The sequence below is a fragment of the Malania oleifera genome, chromosome 1, assembly GCF_029873635.1.
Source record: "Malania oleifera isolate guangnan ecotype guangnan chromosome 1, ASM2987363v1, whole genome shotgun sequence".
Lineage (NCBI taxonomy): Eukaryota > Viridiplantae > Streptophyta > Magnoliopsida > Santalales > Ximeniaceae > Malania > Malania oleifera.
Genome location: NC_080417.1, coordinates 4072285 through 4085196, shown reverse-complemented (window position 1 = coordinate 4085196; position 12912 = coordinate 4072285). Strand labels below are relative to the sequence as shown.

The following is a 12912-nucleotide window of genomic DNA, read 5'->3' as shown; positions in this document are numbered from 1 at the left end:
CTGTATAATATTTGTAAAATATCTGTCTAGTAAATATCTGTCTATAAAATATACATGTCTATATATACGCTGTAAATCATGACATTATGAAAGACTATATAAATTCTGTATTAAGCAAATATCTACTCATGCCACACAATTAATAAAACTCATGTTCTGAAATCTGTAAAACTGTATAAGTTATACCCTATACCTTAATAAACAAATACTATAATTTACTAATAATATTTTTGGATTTACTAGCATAGCATATTTCCCTTACCTAACTGGTTGAGAGGCTTGCCTCCAACTTTATTCTCACGCTCACGATGTACTATCCCCAAAATCTTGAAATAATACATATATACATATTTCTAATAAATCAACTATATTTCCTCGAACCTACATACTCGTAAATTTTCTGAACTAATTTACCTGAGCTCCTGAAAATATTCACTGGGTCCTCAGCCCATACCTGTAGGGTCCCAAAAACACTCTAGTCCTGAGATCATAACATTCTAATTTTATTTCACAAAACTCTAATCCTGAAATCATAACATTCTAATTTTATTTCACAAAACTCTAGTATATTCTTATATAACTTAAAATCTTAACTCAAATAAGTTTGATAAAATTGAAAATATCCAAATATTCAACTTACCCAAATTTTTGGATGGTACCCGAATTGGCCTAACCAACGATCTACTCCAGCAGACTTGAAGAGAATCTTCCTAAGAGTAGCATGGTAGCTTCCGATTGTCGAACCGGAAAAAAATGAAGCCAAAATCGTAGAGAGAATGGGAGAGGGTCAATTTTTAGAGATAGAAGGGGTTTGCTGCACGATTTCTCGCTGAAAAAACCGGATTAGACATATTTATAATCCTGAATTTGTCGACGAGACACGTCACTTCGTCGACGAGTCCATGAAGGGAGTTCATCGCTGAACTCGAATTTCTCGTCGACGAACTTCAGGCTCTACTAAACCGCCTCTTGGTAAATTCTCGTCGACGAGACACGTGTCAACATCGACAAGCCCAAGAAGGATGCTCGTCGACGAGAACCCTGTGTTCGTCGACGAGACCCTATGAGTCCCTTTTTTGAATTTTCTTTTTCTTCCCTTTTTCTTTTACTATTTAATTACTCTAATTCTCTGGGTCTCTGCACAAAGAGTATCTCTAAAAATAAGATATAAAAAAGTGGGTGACTGAAAATTTTAATTATAACAAAAATTCTCCCTCCATCACTAATTCTTTCACTCACTAATCATTCTCTTTATTTCGAAATTTTTTGTGAAAAATGAAAGTTGAGAGCTTTCTATTTATAAAAAAATTTGGGAAGAAAATACAATTTATAAAAGTGTGGGGAGAGGGGTGAAATTATAATTTTTTTTCAGAAATGGGTATGTAATGGGCTTGGGGTGAACTTGGGATGTGAGGTATGAGATGGGGATGGAGGTACATGTGGGGAAAATGTGAGTGTTTGTCAATACTCCCATTTAATTAATTTTTAATTAATTAAATTACATAATTAATTATTATTATTATTTTAAAATCATTATTATTATTTATTATTTTTAAGTTATGTTTTAGTTTTTTTATGAAAAAAAAAGAGTTAAATTCAAATTTCAAAAATTCATGTGGGCCTCACATGATCTTGTGAGTCCCGCATAGGATACCTATATTATTATTATTATTATTATTATTATTATTATTATATATTTCTACAAATTATGTCAATCAAAACATTATTTTATATATATGTACTTATTTACGTGTATAAACAGTGTCTACTTTATTTATCCTATGAAATTTCATTTTGACTAAGCCGATCTCCAGAGAACGACTGAGCTGCAATGGTTTCTAAACACTCATTTAGATAAGATTTTTCTTAAGCATCAAACATGAAATAAAAAATCCTAACAGAGAAATACTTTCATTTTGATATTAACTAAATGACCATTATTATTATTCTACATTTTTGAGGTTATTAAAAATATACTCTCGGCTAAAAAGGTAACTCTAAGACTCGAAAATAGGGGGCAACTAATATAACATTAAAAAAAAAACCCTAATATTAAATTCGACATTAACTAATGTAAGACTAAAAAATAAAAAGACATCAAAGGATTAATGAAAATGAGGTAACGTCTATTAATTAAAGCATGAGGTTAGCATACCAATCTTTACTTCCTAGTGATCTGAAATGTTACTCTTGCGATTCATTAGTAGGGAAATCAATAGGGAGTTATCTCGAATGACTAAAAAAGACCCCTTGAGAAAGGTAAGACATCTCATCTCATCTCATTCTCATATATACCTTTACTATTATAAACATATAATCCTTCTAAATTCCCTAACTTAGGCATCAAAATGATATCCCGAATCTTTCAAGTTATTTTTTTTTTTCTCATTCTTTACAGGTGATCGAAGTCATAATTGATCCAAATTTTCTCGGCCAAATTTTGACATCAATAATTAGTATCTTTTATCCTTTTGTTTTGTTTTTGTCAAAGTGTTCGCCTAGTTGAAACTTGAAGAATGAAGAGTGCCCCCCTCCCCGTTCTACCTAATTCAGCCATTTGAAGAGAGATAAGGACCATCCAATAGGAAATGTTTTGAGATTTTAAGAGTAACAAATCAAATTAATTTACGGACATTTTTAACTTTCTATACTTCACATCTCACAACTCAGTACTATGTTCTTTTTTTTCTATTATTTGCATCCAAATATAACTTAGAAAATACGAGGAATGAAAAACTAATTGAATAATTTAAATTTTCTACTTCATAATTTTTAAATAAAAAATATGTTATAAATTTAAGAACAAACTTTTTATTTTAAAAAGGCATAGCCCAACAATCATCATGCAGTCCAAACTCACATATTATGTTTTAAGAAATAATTTGAAAGTTACAAAGAGAGAATCAAAAGATTTACTGAAATTTTAAAAAAATTTAAAATTTAAATTATTTTTGTCAAATTATTATACATAAGTTCTTTGAATTTCGGCATCAAATTATTCAAAAATATAGAATTTAATTTGTATACATTCAAACAGCAGGCAGTATAAGATCACATTGATTTTTTTCCCAAATCTAAATCCATATTTTATTCAAGTTTACATATCCACAACCCAAACTTCAAAATTCCAAACAGTGGATGAGAACAATGAACAAACTCAAAATGCTTGTTAAGACGAGATCTGGAAGCAGTTGAAAAGATTATTAATCATCAGCTCACAATATTTTCCATATCAACTAACTCAATTTCCCTTTCCAAGAATAAGCATTTCATCCGCTGACCAACAAAAATGTTTTCCTCAAAAACAAAAAATCATGCCAATCTGGGATTGGCTCCATCTTCCCCGCAGAAGTTCCAAATATAAGGCTCAACCTCCAAATTAGTTACATGATCGCCGTGAGGAACAAAAGCAAAAGGCTTTATAATCAACTAGGCTAAATATTGGAAAATGAATATAACAATTCTATTGGCGGGTTGACCCAGCCTCTCTACTCTTTACCTCCTCGTATTCGGCTTCTGATGCTTGATCACTGCCACCCTGGGACCCTCCTTCCGAGGAGGAGCCGCTGCCAGAGTTTTGGCTCATATGCTGCCCTATCTTTGAAACAGCCTTATTTGCTGCCTCTAACTTTGCCGTGATCTCGTCAATATTCTCGTTGGTCACTGCTTTCCTCAGATCCGCCACAGCAGACTCGATCTCGGCTGCAACCTCGGCAGGAATCTTGTCCTTGTACTCATTCAGGCTCTTCTCAATGCTGTAGATAGTTGTGTCAGCATTGTTTTTGAGGTCGATCAAAGATTTCTTTTCCTGGTCCCTCTGGGCATGCAGCTCGGCTTCCTTGACCATCTTTTCTATCTCATCTTCTGAGAGACCTCCAGATGATCGGATTGTAACCTGTTGTTCCTTACCAGTTGCCTTATCCTTAGCAGAAACAGTGACAATCCCATTGGCATCAATATCAAATGTCACCTCAATTTGTGGCATGCCTCTAGGGGCAGGTGGAATACCCATCAGCTCAAACTCACCTAGAAGCTTGTTGTCAGCTGCCATTTCACGCTCACCTTGTAGCACTTTGACTCCCACTTGAGTTTGGTTGTCGGCTGCTGTGGAGAAAACCTGGGCACACAAATAAGACATGGTGAGTTTACTTCCAAATCACATCTCAGCAAAATTGCGCATATACAACGCAGTATCACCGCTGATAAACTTATAGTGAACTGTCCAAGCACATAATGAATAAATTGGGCAAGTTTTTTGGGAACAATGGTCATTAAGCATAACAAGCAGTACATCATCAGTGCCGAATGAAATTCATTCTACACTTTGCTGCATTGAGTCATCTGGAGAGAAGAGGAAAGGAGACTTTAAATGATTCATTTGGACTGCATGTTACAAAACAAACAGAGAGAGAGGGAGAAAATAGATGGGAGACTAAAACCCCTCAGAACCCTCTTTCTGATCTCTTCAAAAGCAGAAAATTTTGGAAGAAAAAAATATCATACATTTTTTAAAATACCCAAAAAAAAAATCTCAAAAAATAGAAAATTTACCATCTTAGTTAACAAATGAAAGGTTTATTTAGTAAAATAATATTAGTTCATGTCTTTTCTCTTCAATTATCCAAACAACATTGGAGAGAAATCAATATCTTTTCTTTCATTTCTCTGTAGTTATCCAAACAATATAGGAGAGAAATAGTTCTCCCCTCTAACTATTACTTCTTTTTTTCCTGTATTCTTTGTTATAAGAAGCAACTGTCATTTCTTTTCTTTTCCCTCCTGGTTATCCAAACACCATGTTAGCACATAAATAAAAATGTCCTAATCAAGTACAGTATTAACTCCCAAATTAAAAATATCACATATGGTGGATAGGAATGACATGGATAACAGCAATTAACTACGCTCTAATACAACTAATTGGTCCAAACATAAATGCTAACTCCTCTTATGCCAAAATACACTATGCACCTGCTAAAGATGACAATTACCATATGCATTGGCAGCTGCTGTAGAAGGAAATAAACAAGCTATACATTGCTTTTGCAGGTCTAAGCATGGAGTTTATATCTTTGATTTTGAATTATGTGCAATTCAATGAGACTCGTTCAATTTTCTTCCCGTTATATCCAAATTCATACAAGTCAAAATTTAGGGCCTGAACTCTATGCTCCCAACCAATTTAACAGTAATTTTATTTTTTTTTTAAATATTACTGAGGTGAATTTTATGTTAAATATGAACAATACATGAGCCACGCTATATATTAGGACAATTCCCTAGCACTTATTACACAATCAGCAGAGGTTTGATTGAGGTAGGCAACCAACCACACACTAAGCTCATAGTTTCATAAATTTGTAGACCTAATTTTCTGCAGTCCTCAGAGTTTAAATCAGGGCAAAAAACATACCTGCGATTTTTTTGTTGGGATGGTAGTGTTTCTATTGATCAACCTGGTGAAGATACCACCAAGAGTCTCAATACCAAGTGATAAAGGAGTTACATCCAACAAAAGCAGCTCCTTAACATCTCCACGAAGAATGCCACCCTGAATTGCAGCACCCATTGCAACTGCCTCATCAGGATTAACTCCCTTGCTTGGGCTCTTCCCAAAGATCTCTCCAACTATTTCTTGTACCTTGGGTACACGGGTCATCCCACCAACAAGAAGAACTTCATCCACTTCCTTGATGGATATCCCTGCATCCTTCAAACAATTCTTACATGGGTTTCTTGTTCTCTCAATCAAGCGATCCACCAAACTCTCGAATTTTGATCTGGTAAGGGTTATATTCAAATGTTTGGCACCAGAAGCATCAGCAGTTATAAATGGCAGGTTGATCTCAGTTTGAGATGTTGATGACAATTCTATCTTGGCTTTCTCAGCCGCTTCACGAAGCCTCTGTAGTGCCAACTTGTCCTTTGATAGATCAATCCCCTCTGTTCTCCTGTATTCGCTAACCAAGAATTCTAGTAGTGCGTTGTCAAAGTCCTCCCCTCCTAAAAAGGTGTCTCCATTTGTTGCTTTTACCTGATGGACAAAAACAGACAAATAAATGACATGCCTGAATTTTTTCTAAAAAAAATCATAAAATGAGAATACAAATTTACCTCAAAGACACCATTAGATATTTCCAGAACTGAAACATCAAAAGTTCCACCTCCAAGATCAAAAACGGCAATGAGACCTTCCTTGTTATTTAACCCATAAGAAAGTGCAGCCGCAGTTGGTTCATTGATAATTCTCTGTACATCTAGGCCTGCTATCCTCCCAGCATCCTTTGTTGCCTGTCTTTGTGCATCATTAAAGTAAGCTGGGACAGTAATGACTGCATTGGACACAGTTTTCCCAAGGTAAGACTCTGCAGTTTCTTTCATTTTAGTAAGAACAAATGCCCCGATCTGACTTGGGGAGTACTGCTGTCCATTTGCCTCAACCCAGGCATCACCACTGGGAGCTTTCACTATCTTATACGGGACCATCTTCATTTCTTTCTGCGTCTGATGATCATCAAAACGTCTCCCTATCAGACGTTTGGTCCCAAAAAATGTGTTTCCTGGATTGGTCACTGCTTGACGTTTGGCTGGGGTTCCTACAAGTAGTTCTTTTTGATTGAAGGCAACCACTGATGGCGTAGTCCTTGCTCCTTCAGAGTTCTCGATCACCTTAGCACTCTGCATTAAACATCAGAGCAGTGTTTAGAGAAAATTCTGGGAAAACTAATGAAACACACTTCTATGAAAATAAAACGGAAAAAATAACCTATTATATTATTTCTCTAAAAGAAAAAAACTAACCTTTCCCTCCATAACTGCAACACAAGAATTAGTGGTACCCAAGTCAATACCAATAACATCATTCCCTGAAGGCCTTGTGCTGTATCAAAGCAAACACCAATATAAGTGGAACAGAACGCTTCTAAGCAAACACAAAAGACAACACATAAAAAAATATAGAAGTACCTGAAAGGTCTTGCCAGACATGCCAATTTATGGCCTAAGGGGGAGGTGGCCAATGATGTCTTCCCATTGTTTGCCAACTGAAGGGGAGAGAGAGAGAGAGAGAGAGAGAGAGATCCCAATAAGTTGCAAAATAGAATGATAATCTATAATTAAACTATCCATGTGAGGAACTGAGTAATAACATATACAACAAAACAACAAAACCACGCCTTAGATCCACTAAGTGGGGTCGGCTATATGAATCCTTTTCCGCCAATTTATGCGATCATGGACCATTTCTTTTGATAGATTCAAAGATATTAAATCCTTACTCACTATCTCCTCCCAAGTTATTTTAGGTCTACCCCTACCCCTTCTACTGCCCCCCACAGTAACTAAGTCACTCTTCCTCACAGGTGCACTATAAGGCCTACGTTGCAAGTGTCCATACCATCTGAGTCGTCCTTCCCTTATCTTATCTTCTATAGGAGCTACACCTAACTTACCACAAATATGTTCATTCCTTAATTTATCTTTCAATGTTATACCACTCATCCATCTAAGCATCCTCATCTCGGCAACTTTTACTTTTTGGATATTATGTTTCTTCGTCGCCCAACATTCTGATCCATATAGCATAGCTGGTCTTATAGCTGTCCTATAAAACTTTCCTTTCAATTTTAAGGGTATTCTACGATCACATAGAACACTTGAAGAACTTCTCCAATTTAACCTGCTTTAACTCTATGCATTACATCATCTTCAATTTCTCCTTCAGCTTGCATAATAGATCCAAGGTATTGAAATCTACAAGTGCTATTTATTTCTTCATCATCAAGTTTAACTTTGTCTCCAATATTCCTTCTATCATTACTAAAATTACATTTCATATATTCTGTTTTATTTCTACTTATCTTAAAGCCTCTAGATTCCAAAGCTTCTCTCCATAATTCTAACTCAGCCTCTACTCCATCCCTAATTTCGTCAATTAATACAATATCATCTGCAAACAACATACACCATGGAACCTCCTTTTGAATACTCTTAGTCCATCACTAAAGCAAAAAGATAAGGACTCAAAGCAGATCCTTGATGTACACCTATGGTAATTGGAAATTCTCTAGTTTCTCCATCTATAGTCTTTACACGAGTCATTACTCCATCTTACATATCCTTAATGACATCAGTATACCTACAACATACAACCTTTTTTTCTAAAACCCACCATAGAACTTCCCTAAGTATCCTATCATATGCTTTCTCAAGGTCAATAAATATCATATGCAAGTCCCTTTTCTTTTCCCTAAACTTTTCCATTAACCTTCTTAAAAGATAAATAGCTTCTGTGGTAGATCTCCCAGGCATAAAACCAAATTGATTTTCTGAGATCTTCGTTTCTAACCTTAATCTTTGTTCAACTACTCTTTCCCATAGTTTCATCGTATGACTCATAAGTTTAATTCCACGATAGTTATTACAATTTTGAATATCTCCTTTATTTTTGTATATAGGTATTAAAGTGCTTTTCCTCCATTCATATGGCATTTTCTTAGTTTTTACAATTGTATTAAATAAATTAGTTAACCATATAATTCCGTTATCACCTAAGCATTTCCAAACTTCAATTGGGATGTTATCTGGTCCCATAGCTTTCCCATTTTTCATCTTTTTTAGTGCAAACTTAACTTCGTTAACTCTAGTTTTTCGAATAAATCTTATATTTTTAGTCTTTTCCTCATTTGACAATTCTAAATTTAAGCCTTCTATTTGGTTTTCGTTAAACAACTTACTAAAGTAACTTCGTCATCTTTCTTTAATATCTTCGTCCTTAACCAAGACAATATCATCATCACTTTTTATACATTTTACATTTCCTAAGTCCTTGTTCTTCCTTTCTCTAGCTTTAGCAAGTTTAAATATATCTCTTTCCCCTTCTTTTGTACCTAACCTATCATACAAACTATTAAATGATCTATATTTAGCTTCACTAACGGCCTTTTTTGCATTTTTTCTTGCCTCCTTATATTTTTCAAAGTTATCGCTGTCTTTACATTTTTGCCACGTTTTATACCAAATTCTTTGTCTTTGTGATTTTTTGTACATCTTTATCCCACCACCAACTTTCTTTGCTATTTGAGAATCTTCCCCTTGATTCGCCTAAAATCTCTTTTGCTATCTTTTTAATAGAGCTAGCTAATCTATTCCAAAGAGTATTTGAATCTATCCCATCCTCTAAGGTCCAATCCCCATCTTTGATCATTTTATCTTTAAATTTTATTATATTTTCTCCTTTTAGGTTCCACCATCTAGTTCTCCTACACTAGTTTATTTTATCATTTTTCTTCCATTTTTTAATGCATATATCTAACACTAAGACTCTATGTTGTGTGGTTAGACTTTCACCTGGAATAACTTTACAATACTTGCATGATACATATAATCAACAAAAATAAAAGCTAATGGAAGAGACAATAATGTGTAACAAGAGATAAGTAGAGATTACTAGCTACAAAAGAAACCCATTATGAAGAAAAATCTCCTCCCTTAGGAATCACCATCACCAAGTATAATTCATAATGAGTGCTACCAGGAGCAGCAAATAACTGGCTGTGATTTCTCCAGTCTTTTCATTATTCTCTTTTAATGTAGTTTGATCAATAATATCAGTCACGTTTATGATCCATTTGGATCAAGGATTTTATTTGGGAAAAGGAAAGGAAAGGAAAATAACGAGGAAATTTATTTTCATTATATTTTCCTTTTATATGAAATACTATTAAAAATGAATGTTTTTTTATACAATTAAAAATTATGAAAATTCAAATATTAGTGATTTGTAAAATCAAACTTTTGTTCATGGATTTGATATATTTTTCATTTTCTTTTTCAGTTTCCTTGATAACCAAACATGAGAATATGGATTCCTCTTCCTTTCCTTTAATATCTTCCAAGTTCCAAACTAAGCCTTAATTATACAATAAAAGAATATTATAAGATCCTTGTTTCAATCTGCATTCAACAATACAGAAGCACTAGCAATACTGTCAGAACATCTATAAAGCAATCTCAGTGTATTTGGTAATTGCTATGGTACAATTTAGACACATAAAACCAACTACGTTCTCTTGGGTAGTTGAATAATCCTAGTTAAGGCATCATCAATTCTAAGCGATATAGATCGTACTCAATATGAACGATAGAAATGCCTTAAATTATTCTTGTCCATACATATTATATTATCATAATTATTACAGAAAGTAAGCTAGAAAGTTAGCCAATTAAGGTAAAAGAGACCCTTTTTCAACAACTGCGATACAGCAAAAATTCAACCTCAAAAAGACACCAGAAATGGGGGACGAGAGCACACCAAATAACCAATTGAACTCTAAAAGAGTGTAAAAATAATTATTGTATACATTATCTGCCGGGTATCAGAATGAAATGAAAATTGAAAAAAAAAAAAAATGCTCGAGTGATGGAGCAAATTTAAAGCCTTCTCCTTCCGCCCCCTCAACAAACAGAGTGTATGAAGAAGAAAGGAAGCTCACTAAAAAAAATACAGAATGCGTACTCACTACCAAGCAATCAAAAATATCATAACAATCCCAACATACATAGAAATTTTATAAGAATCAATCTTCCATAGAAAAAACAAGAAGTGAAAAAAACAAAAAACAAATCCGAAGCTGCTGTTAGATATAATCCCCAAGTAAGGATCTTATGGAAGTGTAAGAGGAAACATACGGATCTGAAAGCAGCGAAAGAAGACGAATGGAGCTCGCGGCGCCTTAGGGTTTGCAGAAGCAGCGATGTCGCCATGGTGAGACGATCGTTGAGTAAATGACGAGGGCTAGGGTTTTAGCAGCGACCAAGTAGGAGAGAGGTAGGGTTTTAGCAGGCGTCAATGAGGAAGCAGCCTTTGGTTCGGTTTGGTAAATACACGTTCAGTTTGGATATCCAAACGGTGTACAGCCCTAGATCACTCAACTAATGACGACTTGACGGCTGTGGTTGATGGAGGACAGCTACATGGGATCGCTGGTGGAGACTGGAGGGTTGCAACTGGCGCAACGGTCGGCAGAGAATGGAGAGCGGCGAGTAGTGAGTTTGATGAACAGATGGTCGGAGGAGAATTGAGGATGGCGATTCAGGCAACTGGTGTGACCGTGATGATCACCGGAGGAGAACGAAGAGTGGTGACTGCCGAAATAGCAAGCTGCAACGGCCGGAGTATGGGATGCTTTGGTGGGTAGCAGGCGGGTATGGCTGTCGGGGACGGGTGGAGCTTGGCAGCTTGGGAGAGAGAGAATGATGTTGGCGTGTAGCTACTAGCTAGGGTTTCTCTAAATATAGTTATAGTTGTTGTTGTTGTTGTTGTTTTTTTTTTTTTTTTTTTCTTTTTAAGAGTTTTGATTTGGTGTGGTGAGTAATGAATATATAACCGTGTATTTTTATTTTCAATTTTAAAACACTATATGCTCGTATTAATAATATAATGTAGTTATATATTTTTATAATATTATAAATAAACATACATATGTATCCATTCGGTTCGGGTAACCATTGATTCGAGACGAAGACAAATTGAACCAAATCAATATCCAAAACTCAGGAAAAATCTAATCTGAAACTGAACCAAACAAATCAATTAACTGAATTTTTGGTTTAGTTCAGTTCAATATTTCATATCGATTCGAATTTTAAATATTTTTTAACAGTCAAATCCAGTTTGTCACGAGGAGATTAATGCACTACCAGATAGCTGAAGCTCATGTTGCTTCAATATGACAAAAAATGTTTTCTCTTTACAAATGTACTTAACCGTTTTTAAAAGAGTAGACTTTTGAATAAGCTTAAGTTGTCAAGGACCCTATCCTGAATTCACTGTTTGCTTTTTTTTTTTTTTTATATCATTGCTAAATACTTTTGGTTGTGCTTGCAAGTAGGTCCATCAATTCAGCATTGGCTTTATCTGCTTTACCTAAAATATGGGAAAAGTGCACAGCATTAAGATTTCTCAAAGGTTTATTTAAAGCATGCAGTTTCTTAACAAATCTGAACTGGTTGCAGCCCCAAATTCCGAACTCCCAACCCTCCTTGACCACTTCCTGGTAGTCACAGTGCATAGTTCACATATTGAAGAACTTGAAGGATCTTCTCCCTATTATAACGCCCCGACCCGCCACATGGGTCCAGGGAACATTTGTGTATCTGATACCATAATCATTGCACAATTGCAGCGAAAATAAATAAAATATTCTCCATACACCATTACCAGAGTTTTATGATACTAATTTACATCAAAGTCTCCCAATGCTCATAATACAAACCATAGGATAATACTAAAACTAACTCAGTCCATACACCCATATTACATACTCAGGGGCTTCAAAGCCAATTTAAATATAGTAGAGTTCTTACTGACACTCACAAAAATCTAAGTGGCTATCAACCCACCTCGAAGTTCGCTAACCTCGACCTCGAGATGGTCCTGAAAAGATAATTTATATATTGGGGTGAGACACTTCTTAATAAGGTAGATTAAGTTAACATCAGTGTGTGGTCAGCATGCATTAGGTGTTTACAAAAAACATTCATCCTTCATTTAACTGAAAATATCATTTAAAAACATATAATCATTCCGCACAGTTGAAAATATTCATCTCATTTCCGTAGTATAAACAGTTTAGTAAATAACTAGTATCATTTACATAAATCTACATATATGCATAAAAGACACTCCCTATGACTAAATACCATTTACTTCCCCCATGGTACGGGTTGTGCGGCCCGAAGGCTAGACTAAGCCTGGGGTGATCAACCTAGACAAAGTCAAATCATACGTTTGCGTCTAACTCTAACTACGCAGGCATTCACAACTTGCTTGCGGGATTCCGATTGCCCTATCACATCCTGAAAGTTCGGGCTTCCAGGGAAGGTACACCCTCTACTAAGGCTAATCGGCTG

At 35.2% G+C, this 12912-nt stretch overlaps 1 protein-coding gene across 1 annotated transcript; it reads right to left on the bottom strand.

Moving 5' to 3' along the window:
• Positions 1–3182: 3182 nt before the first annotated feature.
• On the bottom strand, positions 3183–11291 carry LOC131163107 (heat shock 70 kDa protein, mitochondrial-like). Its single transcript, XM_058119844.1, has 6 exons — positions 10690–11291; positions 6967–7043; positions 6802–6880; positions 6115–6678; positions 5414–6034; positions 3183–4117 (listed from the first exon to the last, which is right to left on the bottom strand). Exons 1-6 carry the CDS (start codon positions 10762–10764, stop codon positions 3464–3466), a joined length of 2070 nt encoding a protein of 689 aa, XP_057975827.1. The 5' UTR covers positions 10765–11291; the 3' UTR covers positions 3183–3463.
• Between the last annotated feature and the right edge of the window lie 1621 nt (positions 11292–12912).

What these genes read in the sequence shown, in the direction of transcription:
- LOC131163107 (XM_058119844.1), bottom strand. Translation starts at nt 10,764, where the DNA reads ATGGCGACATCGCTGCTTCTGCAAACCCTAAGGCGCCGCGAGCTCCAT. An exon ending in TGTCTGGCAAGACCTTTCAG is followed by an intron (nt 6,881 to 6,966) that starts GTACTTCTATAT and finishes GCTTTGATACAG; the next exon opens with CACAAGGCCTTCAGGGAATG. An exon ending in TATCTAATGGTGTCTTTGAG is followed by an intron (nt 6,035 to 6,114) that starts GTAAATTTGTAT and finishes TTTGTCCATCAG; the next exon opens with GTAAAAGCAACAAATGGAGA.